Source organism: Sturnira hondurensis, unplaced genomic scaffold (assembly GCF_014824575.4).
Source record: "Sturnira hondurensis isolate 20B ecotype Veracruz unplaced genomic scaffold, ASM1482457v3 Scaffold0002840, whole genome shotgun sequence".
NCBI classification, from domain to species: Eukaryota; Metazoa; Chordata; class Mammalia; order Chiroptera; family Phyllostomidae; genus Sturnira; species Sturnira hondurensis.
Window position 1 is genome coordinate 3,701,465 of NW_028075471.1, and position 21,121 is coordinate 3,722,585.

General features: G+C 46.0%; 1 protein-coding gene across 1 annotated transcript in view; it reads right to left on the reverse strand.

Annotated features, from left to right (window-relative positions):
* ARHGEF3 (Rho guanine nucleotide exchange factor 3) overlaps positions 1–20,775 on the reverse strand; it is a 274,023-nt gene extending 253,248 nt beyond the window's left edge. The window contains exon 1 of the mRNA XM_037040715.1: positions 20,699–20,775. Coding sequence (XP_036896610.1) covers positions 20,699–20,760 — 62 coding nt within the window. The 5' untranslated portion in view covers positions 20,761–20,775. The remainder of the gene's footprint in view (positions 1–20,698) is intronic.
* Between the last annotated feature and the right edge of the window lie 346 nt (positions 20,776–21,121).

A 21,121-nucleotide genomic window follows, 5' to 3' on the forward strand; every position in this document is an offset into this window, starting at 1 on the left:
CTAACAGGAAATACTCATTTCTGAGCTCCTTGGTCAGACAGTCATTTGGCCACACCAACCATTTAGCAAAGGTGAATATCTCATCACCTCATCCCAGTAGGGCTTCTCCTCTGGGCACTGGGGTTTGATGCCTGGTCCAGGGGCGACCTGGTCTTTTCTGGCCAAAGGACCAGGCTGAATTAGCCTGACACCACAGAAATTATCCTAGCCTCCAAAATATTTTAAACTGTATAAATTCTTGGGCGGGGAATTCTCTGTTGAGCCACACTGAATGGACTTTCCTAGAACAAGTCAAACTTCAGCAATATTAAATCCATGCACTTTTCAGTATGATAAATCTGAGGAGATGGCTTTGCCAAGAACAGTCTCTTCGTGTGCATGTGAGCGACCCTGAGTCAACCAAGAATGAAGACCATGCTTACATTTCCTGAGGCTCCTTCCCCCTGCCGTCATTCCGCTGGCTTCACAGCAGGGCTTGGACAACCCCACACCTGCAATGAAACGATTCGGCAACCCTCCTGGAAGTAAACTAGAAACATGCTGTTGGATGGAACTGGAGGAAAAAGGCCCCAGAGAACTGGATTCAAAAACACCTCTGAAACCATCTCAGTTTCCTCATCTGTAAGCCCTAAAGGCACAAGCACAGCATCTTTCAAGTAAGTCCTTTGCAAGCTGGCGACTTTTCAATTCCAACCCAGAGACATATTTTTTTTAATTTTTTTCCCAAGTAGTTGCCAACATTTCAAAATCTGGAGTGTTCTCATGAGCATTTGGGGATTTTATATTAAGATTCTGCTTTCTGGATAATCTTGGCAGTCAGCAGGTCTGGCTACAGTGGGCCCACACTCCCAACAGGAGGCTGGACCTGGGAGAGGGGTGAAGCACCCGGCGGCTGCTTTCATTGTCATCGCTGGCTGGCCCTGTCAGCACTTAACCTTGGGACTTCTATCCTTAAGTCTGGCTTATTTTTTCCCCTTTAACATATTGCTTAACTTTTCACTTTTCACCTCAGCTGGAATGCACATGAATAAACTCTGAAGTCAAAATATTTCACAAAAAATCAGTACAAAAAAATCCATTAAGTGGGAATCCACAAAGCTGGGACCTGTGCCCCAGTCTGGCAACAATTCTAACACTGACCGTCCAGGACCCAGAGCTGGTTTAAAAGTCCTCCCTGCACCCTCTGACCTCTGTGGGCTGTCTCACACCATCCCCACCCCTCATCCCGGCCCCTCAGCCAGGGACAGGAGTGTGGGAGCCAGGACAGTGAGGTCAGAGGGGGGCGGGTTTCTGTGGAGGTCGGAGCCACATCTGCACTTTGTCATCTGCTGGAAGGGCCTGGGTGTGCGGGGCTGCCTGTGGGCCTGCCAGGTTGCTGTGGGAGACGAAACAACTGTTACAGCAAGAAGCAAGCAAGAGAGAATGTGGGGAGGAGCGTCAGGCCCAGTCAGGTGTGTCTTGTGCTGGGCGCTGGAGCAAGGATGTAGGACTTGGTTCCACATCTCTTTAAAGGAAACACGGAGCCAAGAAGTGCAGGAACAAAACTAAGTTCTCAAACTTGTCGGTAATACTAATGTAACGACAATGATAGTGACAATATCAACAGACACAGCAGCACGACAGTCAACCCTCAGTGAGCTCTTTACTCTGTGCCAGGCACTGGTATTTCCAGCATCCCTATTTTCAAGATAATAAAACTGAGGCCCAGCAAGACTACAAACTTGAACAAGATCTAACAGCAGCAAGTGGTGGAGCAGTAACTGGATGCCAGGCAGCTGCCCCTGAGCCCACGCTTCTGACCACTGGGCTCTCTGCTGACACAGCACAGAGCCTTTGGTGTTCAGGATTCAGTGACACACACTCCTGTCCACATTCTTATATTATCAAAAGTCAAGTGGAATTTGTCTGCACGTGTACTCCTCAGTGGGTAATAGCTGCATGTAAACATCTAAATGCACAGGTTCTTTATTGTACAGAGCTACACCCACAAAACCATCCACACTACTCTTTCTGCATGGTTTGGAAGGGTTTTAAGGTGAATCTTGACCATTTGCAGTCTGTACCTCACTCACTAGCTTTTCTTGTATAAACTGTCTACTTGCCTTCTGCCCCATGCACAGTAAGGCATCTGCCCTGTCAGAGCCCTGGCTCCTGAGAACCCCAGCCATGGAGGACAAAGGACCCCAGTGTTTGTGAAAAGGCCTGAATAATGGGGAGAGTTCTGTTTTAAAACAGATATGGGTGATTTTACAAAATACACTTCACTCTGAGAGATGCTGGGCCCTTGCTCACTGTCTCTCACTCTTAATTTACACACAACACAATAAACTCAGGAAGAAGAAATGAGAAGCAGCAAAACTTGAAGAAGAAAATGAGCAAAAGCAGAGGATGCTAATAGGTGACATAGGATCCCCAGGAAGCAGACCAAAAGGAAATTTCAAAGCAGGACTTAGCCCCAGGGAAAAGGTTTCCATCCCCTCCTGGTTATGGGTACATGGACACAGAGCTGCATGCAAGGTGGAGGGCAAGGGAAAAAGGTGAAACTGGGACCACATCTAATACAGCAGGGAGGTGTGCAGGCTAATGAAGTAACACAATCACAGTTGGTGAACACAAATACATTTTAGGCATGAAGAGAGGAAGTTAAACCCCTAAGAGGGAACCTCCTGAAGATTCCCAAACACACTACTGACGGCAATTCAAGTCTGATAGTGAGTTGCTCTCAATCCACCCACCCACCGACAAATAGATATACGCCTCCACTTTTGCCCCGAAGGGGACATTTGGCAATGTGTGTAGACCTTCTTGGTTGTCACAACTTGGGGAGAATGATCGCTACTGACATTTAGTGAGTACAGGTTAGGGATGCTGCTAAACATCCTGCAACACACAGGGCAGCCCCACAGCGAAGACTTATCTCGCCCAGTGTGTCAGTGGTGCCAAAGCTGAGAAACCCAGATCTAAACCAAAGCAAAGGCAGCAGGTGCGAATTTGACATTCAAAAGAAAGGTGTCCCAACAGTCATTTACTCACTTGCCATGTGAACTTGGACTTTGGTCTCCCCATCTGTACAAGAAGATAATCACTCAAACCCTGACCATGCTGGGGAGCAGGTTAATCTCTGTGGCAAGACCTGTTTTTGGAAATGCTTTGTCAATTGCAGGTCTTGCTCCGCCATCATTCCCCCTCCCTCGTGCTCACAGAGCCTCTGACTTCACTGAGGAGAAAGAGAAGCAGCAGGGACTGGGATGGGCGGGAGGGTGGTGACGCTTAGAGTTGCAAGACTGGGGGTCCTGCATGGCACCCGCTGAGGATGGAAACTCCCTCCTGGAGGGCCTGGCACTTCTCTGCCCCCCCTCAGGCCGTGCCAGGATGGGTGGGGTTGATGCTGGTCTGTGGTCTCCAGGGCAGGGTATCCACTCCAGGGCTGACCTCACAACCCAGAACTGCTATCACTCCTACAACAACACAACCACAATAATAATAATAATAATAGTAACAATAATAATAATAATAATAATACCTGATACCCACTGAGTCTCAATTTGTGCCTGACCAAGAACTACTACTCCACCAGGGAGCTCAGAGAGCAGACCGTCCCCGTGGAGGACCCCTGACGACACCCACACTCACAAACAGGAAAGAGGAACAGACCTGCTCACACACGCTGCCCTTCAGCCATTTGTTTCCTGCACTGGAATCCCACCATCCAATTTAAACTATATATTTCCTGATGCATAAATATGCATCATATGCTACATACATCATGTTATCAATCACAGCACTTTCAAATGATAAGGCAGGCAGAGCTAAAACTGGTTTAAAGAAAGTCATGTTGCTCCCAAGAACAACAAAAAAAGGGGATCGAATTACACAGTGTATGTGCAAATGTTTTATTGTCTATTTAAAAGACCTATCCAATGCACAGCACAACTGTTATAGCGCTGCATTCCCATCAGTCAAGAGCCTGTGGAGCCCAGTTGTCCAATCAAATGCCCACCCACGCCTTTAAAGTTGCTGGGTAGTGCCCTTCACTCTCTGGCTCTTGGTCCCTCCCTAGTCTATTCTCATCTCCCCTCTCCGGGAGAGAGCAATCTTAGTGGAGCGCAGCTGGCAGTTTCGATAAGCAGGTGTTAGGAGTTTGAAAATGACCTTGCTCATCAGCTGGTGGGAACCCAGCAGACAAGGGAGTCACTGTATCACTGTCTGCTGGGTCCCTGCCCCCAAAAGAAGGGACAGTGAGGCCTGGGAGAGGAAGAGAGGGAAGTTTTCACACACACACACACACACACACACACACACACACACACCCCAGGGGGATGTGACCAAACAAAAGGAAATCCACATAATTTCACCCAGGAGAGGAAATACATCCACTGAAGAGGAAAATAAAAAATCTAAGAGTGAAAATGTGTTGCTGAGGTGTTTCCCAAACAGCAAGGGTAGACAAAGTGGACTGATCCTTTGAAAAATCTAGGGGAAAGTCGGCATTCTCTGTGGAGCTGGTGAATTCAATCAGGAGAGAGCTGGTGAAGGTGGGAGGAGAGGGGAGAATGACCACGAAGCTGATTCCAGTGTCCAGATAACCAGGCTGGGTAAATGGCCGTTACTGTACCAGACACTGGAAGGGGTCCAACATGCAGGCCATGCTCTGTGAGAAAGAGAAAGTCCACTAACCCAGTTTCTAATTAAATGTGGGCTAACTGGCACTGCTCCTCGCAGTTCAAGGGGCCCATTCAGAGCTGAAAGGAGCGTTTTTTCAAAATAAAACAGCCAAGCTGCCAAACTAGCACCTTTTATTTTCTCACAGCCTTTCACTCAACTTGATCCATTGCTAGTTGAGCTGACTCCTTGGTCCCGGGAGAAATAAACCCTCCCCGCCCCACTTGCTCCCATAGCGCGCTGAACAACTCCCTCTGGACGCACGTGGGATTGAACTCCATTCCGCTGTCCCCATGGTGTGGTCACTGCTGCCCAAGGATGAGTCACCCATGAAAGCCACACATTGTTCCCCATGGACAAAACGCTCGACCCAGGAGAGTGGCGCATTCACACTTCTTCAAGAGCCGATCTCTTTCTGCAACTTTGAGGACGCTGCTGCCCCCAGCATTCAGTCTTCTCTTCCCGAATTCGTTATTAACACAAGCATTCAGTCTTCTGCACCTGAATTCCGTTACAAACACAAGCATTCAGTCTTCTGTGCCCAAATTCCGTTATGAAGACAAGTGCGAGGACAAACAGGCACGGGAGAGAACTTTCAGTGAAGCACCAGTACAGAGTACACACTGAAAACCAAGGCAAACTTCCACCAAGATATTTAAAATTCAAAGGAAAAAATAATAAGCCACATTACTATTAATGTGATTATTAGATAATAGTAATGTCACATTCATTCCAAGTCACTGGCCTAAGAAAATGTGTTATATGCATTATCTCATTTAATCCACAGAGCTACCCTATGAGGTCAGTCCTGTTCTTAGCCTTATTTTATACTCAAGGAAACTAAAGCATAGAGAAACGAAGTAATTTGCCCAAGATTACACAGTGGTAGGGTCAGGATTTGAACCAAGGCTGTCCATTTCCAGAGCTTGTGTTCTTAATTAAATACTATGCTATTGTTAATGTCTAAACTAATCTAGAATAGTAAAATTAGAGTTATCTAAAGTATTCACGTTTGGGAGGGATTGTAATATTTGTCATCTTACTTTTATGTCACACCCCATCTTCCCCCCAGGAAATGCTATTACCTGGCTTCACAGATACAAAGTCAATGAGTTCCAGACAGCAGGCTGAGCATGTAATGCATATCATCTCATCTAATCCTCCCAACCACCCTATGAGATTGGTATAGTATTACCCTATTTACAGACACAGACACCGGGGTTCAGGCAGGTTAACATCCTTGCCCAAGGTAACAACACAGAGAGAAATCTGAACCCAAGAATGTCCTATTCCAGCATCTATATTCTTTCTATTATATATTCCATTTCTTACAGAATTTCAAAATTTTCCAGGGAAAAAAACAAGAGTATGATGAAATGAGGAGTGAGAATGACCAAGTTCAACAATTCAGCCAACCTGATCACTGAGTGGGACAGCGGCAGCAGCAGGGGGCTGGCTGGTCACCACAGCCCATCCACCTGGCCACCAGCTTGTATTAGCCCATGACCTCCAGCAAATCTCTTCTTTTTGTGGGTCTCAGTTTCCTCGTTTGTGAGAGAAGAGCAAGAGAATAGGGGGCCTTCTAGCACCCTGATTAGAAGACAGGCCCTTCATGGGCACTTGTGGCATCTGAAGTGAGGACAGTTCCACAGGCTGCTGAATCCCCTCGTGGATGGTAACTTCCCCCTCCCTTCACAGCCCAAGTCCTCAGGAGCAGGCGTCTAAGTCTCTACACCCAGGAGAGAGTTCCCAGGTGCAGCTTGAGGCCAGGCTGTGGGGAGTAGGTCACAGTTCTTCTGGGAGGAGTGGAGGGAAAACGGGGGCTAGGGGAGAAGCTGGAATGGGAGGCCTGAATCGGAGGGCTACAACCGTGTAAAAACTCACCAAGCTTTGCCCTCACTGAGGTTGGCATACATGCCACATATACTTACAACTCAATAAAGATTAGAAGAAAAAAATATTTGAAGAGATAATAAATCAGACCAGGCTTCTATAAATGCTTCACATAAAACAGTGGTCCCCTACCTTTTTGGCACCATGGTCTGGTTTCATGGAAGATGGGCTGGGGAGGGTTGGGGACTTGGGGGGCCAGAGGCAGTCTCAGGTGAGTTTCACTCCCTTGCTGTGGATGCTGGTGGGGAAACAGGAGGCGGAGCCCAGGCCAGCTTTGCTTGTGGCCCAGTTCCTAAGAGGCCCTGGACCTGTACGGTCCACAGCCCTGGGGGCTGCAGAACCCTGATGAAAAATATCTCACATCCCATCAAAGACACCCTTCTAAAAGTGTCTACGTTCTCAGTTCATTATGTAAAGGGAACAATACAGAACTGCAAGATGAATTATTGTGTTGGCTAAGGAGTCAGGGGTGAGGGTGAGCCCAGGGAAATCCTGCACAGAACAACAAAATTTCAAGGTGCCCAGTCAATGCTTTAACTCTCTACTCCTGTTTCTATGTTTAATTCAATGGAGCAATAAGACCTAGAACTTTAGGTAGGGACCTAGAATCCTGATTCTGCAACTGACTTGCTGCACCCTGAGCTTGGGTCAGGAATCATGGCCCTTGGCAGCCTCTCCTCCCACTTGTGGAAAAGAATAGTGAGGATCACAGAAGGGACATTGCCGGCCCAGGTGGCATGAGCATTGGGTGTTTCTGCCACCTAGCATCTGACTCCCTGCTTGTGGGTGATGGCACCTGGCCTTCCCACTGGGCGACCAGCCCCCTTCACTCTCAGTCCATGAGTCCAGGTGAGACTCACCTTATCTCCCCACCCTCCAGTCACAGGAGACAGTATGTGGCCCAGGTTGAACAACTATGAGTGTACGTGGGAAGTCTTCTCGGAACAAGTGTGAATGATAAACTCTCACTCCACAGCTGTGGCAGAATGTCAGCCTAGAGCTCTGGGAGGTATCACAGGGAGGAAGCCGTCCTGGGAGCAAAGCCAATACAGAAGAAAGCAGGGCCAAATAAGGCAAGAGCAAGTCCAAGGCCTAATGACAAGGAGCCCCCGAGTCCAACCATGCCTGAAGCTACCTATTGTTGGGACTTCCATTTATATGAGCCATTGCATTCCCTATGCTGCTTAATCCAAACGCCAATTGTTTCTGTCATTCAGGAGCAACAAATCCTGACCAATGGAACCACTGGCTGGAACCACGAGGTCTCTGAGTTACACAGGCGCTGGAGGCCATCTGTCCGTGTTTTGCACATATCAAGCATTTGACAATGGTATGTTGACCTAAAAAATAAATGATTTGTTCACCATTCTAGCTCTGACTTCTCAAACTGAAGTAAAGCTGTCCTGTCAACATTCTCTAGAAGCCACAGAATAAACCAACAGCATATTCATAGGGCATTAATTTAAATGATGGAAGGAGTTTAAAATACTGTTTTTATCCAAAGAATATAGATCACAACCAAATATGATTCATTCTAGGGATGCAACAATCAGACAATGTTAGGAAATCTATCAATATTATTCATCTCACTAACAGAGTCAAAAGAAAAATATACATGGTTCCTTAGATGCAGATCTTGTTAAATTTCAACAGTTATTCCTTATTTTTTTAAGTCCTCACCCATGGATATATTTATCGATTTCAGATAGGGAGGAAGGGAGAGGGAGGGAGAGAAACATCAGTGTGAGAGAGAAACATTGATCAGCTGCTTCCCTGAAGTGACCTGAACGGGGTGGAACCCATAACCTTTTGGTGTATGGGGCTACTCCTGACTTTTTAAAAAGTCTCTTGGTTTAGTCAATGCAGCTGACTTCAGTGTCAGCCAGGGAGTCACTTGTCTGGTTTTGCTGCTTTTCTGGCCCTGGAGCTAAACATAAGTGAGGCCCAGATGTATCTGATGTGGATCAGAACCTCATTGTCCAGGGGCTTAATGCTTAAGGGCTGTTCTCTGGCCCCCATGTTTATTTCCCTCTAAGGGGATCCAACCAACATGCTAGGAGAGAAAAGGTCAAGGGAGGAGGGTCCGATCTGCATGACCAGAAAGGTCAAGGGGTCTAAACTGTACAACCAGCGATACGCTAGGGGAGAAAATGTCACCCTGGAGATGAGGTCCTTGTGATCTCACTTTTGCCTGTGGCCAGGCACTGGGGGCTTTCCACCCTGGTGACCGTGGGGAGGTGGCCTATTGTCCTTGCTCTGCTCATGTCTAACTGCCTCCCACAGCGTTATTTCTACAGCAATATCATCATTCAAAATACTACATATTTTATATATTTATTTGCTTATTTTCTTTCCCATTTGTGTATCAACTCTGTACGAATGGGGTTTTTGCCTGTTTTGTTCTTTGTTGTATCTTCAGCACCTAGAAAGATTACTGGCACATAATAGGCTTGAACATGTTTGTAGAATGAATAAATAAGTTGTCAACAAGGAAAAAATAATAAAAAATAAAAAATCTCTTAACAAAATCTCAACTAGGAAGAGAGGAAAACTTCCTTAAGAGAGATAGAGCTCAAACCAAAAGCTAACACCGCATTTCAGGGGAAACCTTAGAGCGCTTCCACACTGCAGTCAGTGTAAGTTTAAAATGACCCGAATATCACAATTGTTTACCACCATTCAGGAAGCATTTCCCAGCCAATCAGACAAATTTAAAATGTTTTTCTACCAACTGGAAAAATAGAGGAAATGAAATTTTATTAACTTGCAAATGATGTGATTATATGTCTGGAAAAATTCCTCCCCATAAAAAATAAAATAAGATCTGAAAAACTATTAGAACCAATAGGACAATTTCATAATATTAATAAACATCAGTAAAAGAGGTTATAAATCAACAGCTTTCCTATATACACACAAAAACAAACTATGAAAATGACGGTGATCGAGCCAACATAAATGATGGCTCTAAAACACATTCCTTCTTGCTTTCCGTCACTTTCCCCCTTCTCCACCTGCATGAATTTTGGTAGAATGCTTGAAATGCCCATCGCAGCTCTAAACAAACACAGACCCATCAATCAGGTGTTTACCTTGCCTTGACTCAACCATCTCTGCTGACTGGAGAGCCCATCTCCTGAAACTCCTCATTCCCGTCACCTGGCCAAGCCCAACGGGTCCCTCTCCGAAGTTTGGTCTCCCCACAGATGTTTTTCCCCACTCATTCAGAGGTCTTTACTCCAAACGCAAATTTGATCATGTTGCTTAAAATGCTTCAGGGGCCTCCTGGGAGCTTAGCACAATCTAAGCTCTTTACTACCAATGCTACCAAAGCTCACAGGGTTCACGCAGTGCCCCAGCGCAGACACCTCCCAGTCTCCCACCCTATTCCATGACCCAGCCACACTGAGCTGCAGCCTCTCCTTCCGGCACACTGTGATCGCTCTGGCCACAGGGTCTTCGCACATGCCGTTCCTTTCACATGACTCATTCTCTTTTTTTAAACTTTTTTATTTTATTTTTTTATTACAGTTTACATTCAATATTGTTTTGTATTAATTTCAGATGTACGGCATAGTGGTTAGATAATCATATACTTTACACAGTGATTCCCCTAATATTTCAAGTACCCACCTGGTACCACATATGGTTATTACAGTGTTGTTGACTATATTCCCTGTGCTGTACTTCACATCTCTAGGACTATTTTGTGACCACTTCTTACTCCCTCCCCTTTTCCACCCAGACCCCTTACCCCCTGCCCTCTGGCAACCATGTCTGTTTTCTGTATCTATGCTACACGGCTCATTCCTTACCTCACTATGCATGCTTGCACTTCTGATTGTTACCCCTCTTGGGAAACATTAGGTCCATCCCACGTTCCCCCCAGCTCCTCGGACTTCCCTGCTGTACACTCGCCGCCCTGGGATTGGCATGTTTAGGTCTGTTCTCTCCAGACTGTAAAGCTCACAGGAGCCCATCTGGTCCATGACACGCAGCACCCAGCACAATGCCTGGCACCAAGCAGGCACTCGAGATAGATTTCCTTGATTTTAATTTATATCACACCTTCCCCGAATTGGTACAGGGTTCGTTTCTTTGTGTCACACCTGACACTATTCTTGGCACCCTGACCCACCATTCCAGTTTCCTTGAGACAACAGCAGCACATACAGACACGCTCACTCTTGCACACACTCAAAACACTTGGCAATCTGTCACTCTCAAAACTTCCCTTCCGCCACGACATTCTACCCTTCAGGGGGCCTTGCTTCTACCTGAATGTTATCAACAGCATATTGGAGGCTTCTACATAAAGCACACTCTAGCCAAACCTGACCTGGGCCCATTAAAAGAGGAGAGATGTTTTTTAAAAAAGCGTGAAGACTTTCTCTGAACTGTCTCCCTTAGCATGTACATGCCTATAAGTTCGATAGCAAACAGACTCAATTTTATTTGAAAGTTTTAAACAAATCAACAAACAAAAATGTCAAAGCTATACTTACGTATGACTTGTTCCTATAATTAAAAAAAAAAACCTCACCCTGTGTTTGGGGTGAGAGAGAATTTTTTATTACAAAGGCCTTTTCTTCCCAACATGTGTTAGAATCATGGCCACTATAACGTCTCTACCAGGTCTAAGCCAAAACACAATGCAGGTTCTGGTCTTAACTAGGTGTCAACTCAGTGTCACCAACCACGGGCCATCCTGACCTTAGGGGGGTGACAAAGTCACCAGTGAGGCCTGGTCACTGGAAATGCTGTTCCTGAACCTACTCTGGCCTCTGGGCTTCACTTGACATTCATGGCAGAGGACAGACAGAACAAGGTGGGTGGCACTGTGAGGACACACGCAGACAAATCCAGAACAGCGATCTGGCTCTTTAAATGCCAGAGTCATAAGAGACTAGGGAAGGCCCTGCCCTGGCTTGATGGGAACAAAGAGACATATGACCAAATGCAATGCTTCAACCAGGGATGGTCCTCGGATGAGTGGATGGGGGTTGAGGGAGAAGAAAAGAGCTGTAAAAGGTGTTTTGTTGCACCTGAGGACATTTGAACATGAACTGGATACTAGCAGATATTCTAAAATTACTGTAAATTACAGAGGCAGATAATACTAGGTGATTATGTAGGAGAATTTTGCTATTTTAGGAGTATAGGCCAAAGTATTTAGGGGTAAAGTGTCGGAATGTCTGCAACTTGTTTCCAGACAGTTCAGGAGAAAAGTGTCGATGCATATATACACACACACACACAGATCGGATGAGGCAAAACGTTCAAACAAAATCTAGGTGAAGAAAATACTGTTTTGGTAACTTTTCTGTAGGTTTGCAAATTTTCCAAGTATATAGTTAGGTAGAAAAACACAATGTAAAATGTACTCCCTTTCACAACATATCATAAACAGGTAAAGGACAAAAAGAAAGGTGCTGTTAGGTATTCAACAGGTGACTAGCGTTCTGATCACTTCAGAACTCAAAATATACCTACTGTCCACAAGCATGACATTCTTTTACAATACCAGTAGTTTTATGATACTTTTTTTTTCAGGGGAAAGTGTGCCCTCCACCTGGAATGCTCACCGCTCCCACCCAGGCAAGCACCCCCAGATTTCATTAGAGAGATGAAACCTCCCCTCTTCAGTTTGCTTTGGGAAACAGAGAACAGGTTATTAGAATTCTCCCCCAACTCCATCACCATAACCTACCAGATATTGTGTCCATGAGATTATGAGGCTAACAGCTGATTTTCCCAGTAACCAGAACCTCTGTGCAGGCAGGACAGCGTTCAGTTCCTGCTCACTCATTCACAGCACAGGACACACAGCAGTCACTCAACAAACACTTGTTAAGTGAACGAGGTATTATACAGCTCTTTGTGTACACATGAAGATAATGTAACAAGAAATGATTGACAAGTAAGAAGCATAACAAAATGGTGATTAAAACATTTAAAATTAAAAATTGGGAAAAAAATAAAAACCCCTAAACTACCAAAACAAAGAGTAGCTAAATGGGGGTGGGGTTATGAAAATGATTTGCCATGGAAAAGTCCTAGCTAGGCGCATGATCAGTACACTGAAGGGATGAGGACTGCAGTGACTTGGGGGCACGGGGACGGTGAGTAAAGCAAGGGGGGAAGTCAGGAAGTGGGGAAAACATTTCTCACTGGTTTGAATTTATAGATTAAAAAAATCCTTAGTTCTGCCCTGGCTGGTGTAGCTCAGTGGATTGAGCACGGGCCTGCGAACAAAACAACCACAGTTCGATTCCCAGTCAGGGCACACACCTGGGTTGCAGGCCAGTTCCCAGCAGGGGACTCATGAGAGGCAACCATACATTGATATTTCTCTCCCTCTCTCCTTCCCTTCCCCTCTAAAGATAAATAAATAAAATCTTTTAAAAAATCCTTAGTTCTAACATGAGGACAGCCTGGTCAAGAAACAACTCAGCTTTGACTTCGCCTAATTAACTGCCATCATTCAAGGCTGCAGGACACCCAGGTTCTAACTCCACCTCTGCTACTAACTCTCCAACATCCCCCACGAGCAGTTTACTCACTGGCAAACGAGATGGTGGGTCTAAGGGAGCGATGAGATCACACCCAAAAGAAATCCATGTTGAATATAGACAATAATGTACTGTAAGTATGTCATGTGCTAAATATCATTACAACAGCAACCATATCACAATATATAAATGCATCAAAGCAACATGCTATATACCTTAAAGTTATATAATATTACATGTCAAGTCTATCCCAGTTTAAAAAATCATATTCAATGATTCTATTCAAAGGACAAAAGAAATCTATTTCTTTTTTTTTAAATAAAAGTGGTTTTATTTAAAAAGTCTAAAAACGTGCTTTAAAGAACAGTTGCGGGAATACTGCATAAGAAGAAACATCTTCATAAGACAGACAATCGCAAGCAGAATTTCTATTGTCCATGGAAATTAATTGTTCTGAAAATTGTATTTATTTATCTTTAGAGGGGAAGGGAAGGAGAGAGGAGAGAAATATCAATGTATGGTTGCCTCTCATGTGTCCCCTACTAGGGACCTGGCCTGCAACCCAGGCATGTGCCCTGACTGGGAATCGAACCACGGTTGTTTGGTTCGCATGCCCAGGCTCAATCCACTGAGCCACACCAGCCAGGGTGGAAGAAATCTATTTCTTTCTTTCAATTGTTTGTAATTCCTAAGGTTTCTACAAGTAATTTGTTATTCATTTTTGAAATAAAGAAAAGACACTGTCTTGAAGCAGTTTCTAAAAGGCGGTTTATAAAACCATCAGAATAACATAGCCCGCTCCTGGTCGCAGATCCTGAGCAGAACAGGTAGGGGTCTGTGTTAGTCGTGGAACTCCAAGGCTATGAGAAATCTTCACCATTTTACATTTACGTAATGCTCCCCAGTTCACCCAGGAACTCACGGTGTCCAGCCCCACCCACTCACCTGCCATCAGGAACTGCCCTCTGCAGTGCTGTGCTGAAGCGGGGTCTCACTGGGAGGGCCGATGGGGCACAGCTCGGTGACTTTGGGGTAGTAGGTTGGAGATAGCCATGGTGGGAATATTTGCACCGTGGAAATAGACAAACACTACAAGTTTGAGCTTTTGTCTCCCACACACACCCACTTAACCTCTCCCTTCCCTTAATCCTACCCCTAAACCAAGACTTGACCTGAGGCCTCCCTCCTTCCAACTCAGGGCTCCTTTCACCCTGTTTCTGCTTCCCATTTAGCTTTCTGCCCTTGTAAAACCATCAGCTCGACTGCAAAGCCCTCTAGGGCAGGGACCCTACTAGATTAATATCAGGCCCCTGCCTGTCCTGGTCACAAATCTATCCCTGAGCACAGCACAGTACCTGGCACACAGCGGGCCCTACATCCACACCCAGCCTTGAAGAAGACACTGGCTCCTGCTCAGAGATCACACACCCCTCCAACAGTGCATATAGGTGGGCAAAGGCCACACGCAGCTCAAGTCCCAGCAGTGATCCCCGGGAAAGCCTGAACCCAAGTTCTCACCCTCTTCTTCCACCTAAAGAACAAGTCTCTAGACTCTCCCCATCCACACTCTAGCAGAACACCCGAGACAAAACCAGCGCTTCATATATGCATCTTGCTAATTCTGCTCTTCTGTGGGCCCAAAGAGCATGTCAGCCATTGGGGTTCACATATCCCCACCCCCATCTTCATGCAGCTCTCCAAGCCTGATTCTTGGCCCTCAGAGTTGAAAAGGTTGATCTAGCTCCAGGCGAAGTGCAATGCCCAGCAGGAATTTCTATCAGATTCCCTGGGAGGGAGACTGACACACATGCTCTCTGACCTGCATGACTCAGCATCAGGACAGATGCTGCCTTTCACCCACCACCATCTGTCCACAGGGCAGGGGCCAGGGGAGCTTCCACTCCCAGATGGACGTGGACGAGGGACAAACTCTCAAAGACACTCTTTTGCTGTGTCCCATGAGTTGTGTTTCCTGGTGTCACCTCACAGTGCTGTACCCTTTTGAGTCCCTCCAGTGTGTGCACGTTAAAACATTTCCCAGCTACATGCTGTGTACCAGACTCTGCTAGGCCCTTCTTTAAGCCCTTCTGTGTCCCAATACATGTGTGCATCTTCCCCTCTAGACTGTAAGCATGGTCCACGTCTGACTGTATTCCCAGGGCACCTGACAGAATGCTGAGTATGTGGTAGGTGTTCAAATAATTACTGAACAGTTTTTTGGAAAAACTGATCACCACATGTTAGTAGTTGTCATAGGAAAGTAGAGGGCATGTGTCCTAACAGCTCCTCTTGGCCCTGTGGTTGGTGGGAGAATGATTTACAGGCTGATAACAGACTAATGTGCTGAGTGTTAGCTGGGTGCCCGTGACCATGACTAAGCCTTCCTTACCACACTGAACCTTCACATCAACTTTATGACCTAAGTCCACTGCCATCCACCTTCACAGGTGGTAGATTGAGACTTGGAAACTCCAGCAACCACACCAGGATCTCTGCACCTCCCCTAACATCCCCTGGCAGTTCCCTGGTCACCAGGGCCACCCTGTGAGGAGATTGCCTAGATGGGCTCCCAATGAGACTAGAATACCCACTCTCTGTGCCTCGGTGGGTTATCTTGGCCTAAGCCCAGCCCTACCCCTGGGCAGCCACAGCAGCTGCCCCCCACTCTACAGAGGGACTCTGAGCTCCCATCTACAAGGAGGAGGTAAAAAGAAGGTTCCCATCAGATAAGAACCAGTCAGGTGGTATCTGACACACAGTAGGTGCTCACTCATATTTCTGAACTGACACGTGGAGGGGTAAGATAAGAACAAGGGGCCCCAGCCTCCTGGTGAGAAGGACCCCAGCTCGCCGGGAGCCAATCCCACTTTCCCCGATGAGTGGGGCTCCCCAGGAGCCCTACCCACAAACCTTACACCCCTCTGCAGGAACAGTTTTGCTCCTGTGATTTATGGACATTTTGTCTTTTAACCATGGGACTTTTTTGCGAAGAGACTTATTCCCGCAGTATTTGTTGAATGAGCAACCATGACTTGCCACTTGTACTTCTGGTTGCTGATTCACAAGAACACAGGATTCCTAGCAAATTAAGCCCCTGGGGAGAGCGGTTTTCCACTGCCAGCAGTGAATATGGGTGGATCACATCGCCTCTCCGCGCCTCGGTGTCCTCAGCTGTGCAGCAGTGCTGTTACTAGGTAAGCAAATTTCTGATGTTCATAGAGGAGAATTTTGAGGGGAGAAGTGCTTGCCCTGTTTGGAAAACCCTCCTGTGAATGAGCGTGTGCCGAAATGGGCAGATGGTGAGGACCCAGCCCCACTGGTCAAATGTAAAGGTTAAGTCTGTTCACTCCTTCACCATTCACTCACATATGCATGTTTGGTAGGTCGGTGGGTCAGTTAATTAACATCCCATCACAGCTCAGCAGCCTTAAATACTTGAGGAAAATGCTCAAAGAAGGGATTCAGCCTTCCAGGCAGGGCCTTCACTCTCAGATTGCACAAATGCACGTTTCTTCTTTGAAAATAAAAATCATCTCTGGCCTGTTCATTTCTTCCCGTGTGTTTTGAGCATCTCCTTTGTGCCAGCTCTGCTAGACTTCATTCTCCTGCAAGGAAAGTCTCGTCTGGGGTGTGAGACCCCCACTTCTAGCCCAGGCAGGGCCCAGCAAATGGTAGGCTCTCAGTTTGTGAGAGTGGCTTTGGTGGACCAAACTGGCTAGAAAACAGTGATTTTACGTGGCACTGTGAAGGCGTGTACCCAAAGTTGAGATTTGCCTGAGTCCTGTGTCACGTTAGTGCTCAGGGGTAGGCTGATCTGTGCCACCTTTAGACTCGGTTAGCTCCCCCCTCCTTGGTTGTTCTCCTCTCCGACCTGCTTATCAGCTCTCATGCATCTCAGCCTTAGGCCAGAGTTGTTTTGCTCACTGACTTTTATCAGCTTTTTGTTCACTGCCCAAAGGGATGTGTGCTGCCTGCTCCACTTCCTGCTGCCTCCAGAAGTCCAGCTATGGACCTTGAGAAGCTGGAAACCTAGCACAAGGGAGAGCATAACTTTTCCTGTTCTGAGGCTATAGCCTTAACTCTAGGACTTGCCAGCCCTGTGACCTGGGATAAAGCACTTCGCCTCTCCACAGTGACTTCTTGGAGATTCCATCAGCATTCCTATGGTCTGCTCCTTAGGGCATGGTTTCCTCCAAACATCAGTAGGCATTGCAGGGAAAAAATGGGGACTCTTGCCAAACTTGTTTGGGCACTGTTGGCTTAAGCTCAGTCAAATGTGGTCTTTCTCACAGGACCCAAAAGAACCTGTAAAAGGTCAGTGTGCACGGAGGCATCTCTCAAGAGAAGTGACCTGCGGCTGCACCAATCACACTGGAGACATGCAAGACAGATCGTGAAGCATGGGGGAGGTGAGAAGGCCAGGGGCTCTCTCCCTTGACAAACAGAGTCAAAGACACCAGTTTAAGTCTGAGCCCTACAATTACCTGTGATATTGGGGCAGGTATTTAAAACTGTTTTTTCATCTGTAAAACGTAAGCAAATGATGTGTATTCTGCTCAGCTGCTGTGATATTTAGAGCCAATGGATATAAGACCCCCTTAGGAGGAGCCCCCAAATAGCAGATATTATCAGCACTGGCTGTGTAGAAGATTGGTGGGCCTCACTGAGGGCTTTTTCAGTGGCGTCTTGGCAGATCCTCTAAGCCACTACCCTGATTAGTGCCTTCAGCCAGTACAAGGACAGACAAAGACTCGGTGTGGTGAAAAACCGTAACGAAGCAGAACATGGGGTTCAGGAGGCTTAGTCTGTGTCTAGGTTCTCCATTCTTTGCTACAAGACCACTGCCTAGCCCTTTGCCTCTCAGCTTCTCATCTGTAAAACAATATTATTTTCCCCACAGGGTCTTCATGTGTCTCAAGTAAGATCATGCATACTCCTTAAATTACTTTAGTAGCAATTTAATGCTAAGCTGTCTATGGGGTTATGCCATTGAATGTAATAAGGAGCCTATCCCATTTCCATATTTATTCAACAAATGTTTAATGAGTGACTACTGTATCCCCAGCACAGCTTTGAGGAAGCAATGAGAAGACACATAGAGCCTGTCTGCCCTTATGGGGATTACAGTTTTCTAAATAATATACCTAAAATTTTAGGATTACAAGGAAACTCATCAACCAACCCCTTTCTTTTAAGCCAATGAGGAAGCTGAGAAAGTAAAGAGGTACTCAAGGTCACACAGTCAGGTGTTTTGCCTACAATGATATTTTAAAGTTCCTAATAAAAATAAAATGCTAAACCATTCAAAAACCCAACATCTGCATCCTTGGCTATTTTGCTTTGTGTCCCAGGCACACCACTGAAGTAGAGTGAACAAAACAGGCACGATCTGGCCCCATGGAATTCACAGTTCAGTGGGGGAGGAAGATGCTAAAGTAATAACTACATGCAGGCTGAGAACCTGAGTTACCTGATTGCCATTTCTAAACACAAGTCTGGGCCTACCATCTCTGATTTTTCTGATAGAAAAATCTTCCTGGGTTCCTCACTCTGTGTAGCAATAAAAATACACAAAAATGGGAAGCAGCTGCCTTTATCAGGTGCCTACTATAAATGCCAGGTGCTTTACTATGATTAACTCAGGACATGCCCCAACAACCCATCGCAGGAGATGCTATTATTGTCCCTGTTAACCAATGAAGAACTGAAGTTTTCCACTTACCCAGTGCTCACAGTGTATGCAGCTGCCTCCTCAACCCCCAAAATTCGAATTCCCTAAGAATTCATTTTTGTCCCTGGTGCACACCGTAGTAGTAGTCAATAAATGCCCACTGAATGACTAATCAATTGATGGACCAAAGGGCCAGTTTCCTTTAAGGCACTGTCTGCTAATAAGCTCTAGTTTGGGAACCAGAGCTGGTCAGTCTCCTGATAATCACAAGTGAGGCAGCTGTAATGTTGTGCACAGGGTCGGAGCCAGACCCCAAAGCCATTGTGAGAATGTGACAAGGAAGCTAAGTGACCCACACAGAGCCTGGCGCACGGTAAATACTAATGTTGTCACCTTTGATGATGGTGGGGTGATTTGATGGTGGTGGTGGTGGTGATGAGGGTGGTGGTAATGGCGGTGGTGACAGTGGTGCCCACGGTGAGGGTGCTGACAGTGGTGGAGGTGAGAGTGGTATTGGTGATGGTGCTGGTGGTGACAGTGTGGTAGTAGTGAGGGTGATGGTGGTAGTGGTGGTGCATAAAACAACCTAAAAGAGAAACCCTACCAGGGGCTCTTCAAACCCCCCTGGGGGGTCAAAAGAGAAGCTGGTAATCCTGTGACGACCTCTCCTGGAGGAACACACTAGAACACTTTTCAGAAGAGAAAATGAAATGGCACCTCCCCCTGGGAAGGCCCAAGGCTGCTCAGATGCCCCGGGCCTCAGGAGAGCTCACTGAGTCCCGGTGAGGAGAGAGGCTCACTGGGGCCATTGGGAGATGAAACCAGGTAACAGAGACCTGAAAAGATGAAGTTCCCCAGAGTAAAGAGAAGGGGGAGGAAATTACAATCACAGAGAGAGGCCACTGTTCAACAACAGACTGGTTAAAATGAAAAGCATCAAGAGCAGAGGTGTGGGAGGAGACAGCTGAGCGGGAAAGCTGGTACCCCGTTGACAAGGTGCTCCTTAGAGAACGATCTGGCAGTGTTTAAGATCTTAAATGCATACACAGGATGACCCAACAACTTCACTCCTCAGTAACCACCTAAGAAAACAGTCTGTCCACGTGTTCAGGAGGCATATACCAGAAGTATATCACAACAGTGTTATACAGGCAAAAAACAGAACCTGCCCACCCATACCAGCAGGAAAAATAGCTCAATAAACAGGAAGGTTCTCATACTACACATTACTGTCTTGAAAACATTTTAAGACATATAATTAAATTCTTTTAAAAGGTTACAAAAGAGATCAACAAACATAGTATTACAGCCCATATTTAAAGAACAGAAAGAAAGAAAAAAGAAAGGGAGGGAGGACCCTGCCAAGAGGGAGGGTTTGCCTTTGCCTCTTCTGGGAGGGCTGGCCACACACAAGTGTAGACACTGCACATCAGACCAGGTGCCCACAGTGTGCTGGAACAGGCGTCCAAGGTTTTTGGAATCAAGTATTTAATTTTACAATACATCAGTTCTATTTATACCAACTCTTCCTTCAAAATCCTAGAAAAGTCCCCTCATACTTAACAAAGGTATCTCAAAGGTATCTCTCTTCTAGTGTCAGAAATTAGAGATATTAATAGGGACACATGAAATTTGGCCATCTCTAAATTTTTGATGGCCTCCACAGACTTATATAAGCAAAGACAAAGCTTGGCATTGCATTTAATTGTTGCATGTAAAAGAAATTTTAAGCCCTGGCCAGGATGGCTCAGTTGGTTAGAGCACCATCCTGTACACCAAAAAGCTGGGTGTTCGATTCCCAGTCAGGGCACATGCCTAGGTGGTGGGTTCAATCCCAGGTTGGGGTACATATGAGAGGCCACCAATCAATGTTTCTCTCTCACATTAATGTTTCTCTCTCTTCCTCCCCCTCTCTAAAATTGATAAATCTATTTTCAAAATTTTTTAATTTAATTTTTACCTTTCCTTCTGTTCTTCCATTCCTCTGAAGACACACTGATTCATTACTGGAGAATTGTCCATAGACACAGCTGGGCAGGTCCAGATTTTCTTTCTAAAGAAGAAAAACAAACAACATTTATACTGGGTGCATTTATGTTAGAAACACACCATAATTTGCATTAAATACATAAAGGGGAGTAAGTGAAAGGCTGTCCAGTGTCCATCAAAATCCATTCTCCCCTTCCTCCAAAGTTATTCAAGTTTTAACAGAGACTACATTTCCTGGGCATCATTGCAACCAGGCGCAGCCAGGAATCTGAATTCCCAAAGAGATATGAGAGGAGATGATGTGCCACTTCTCTTTCCAGGTCTTAAGAAATGGGCATGCCTCATCCTACGGCTCCCACTGGCTGGAACTCAGCTCTGACCATGCAGATGATGA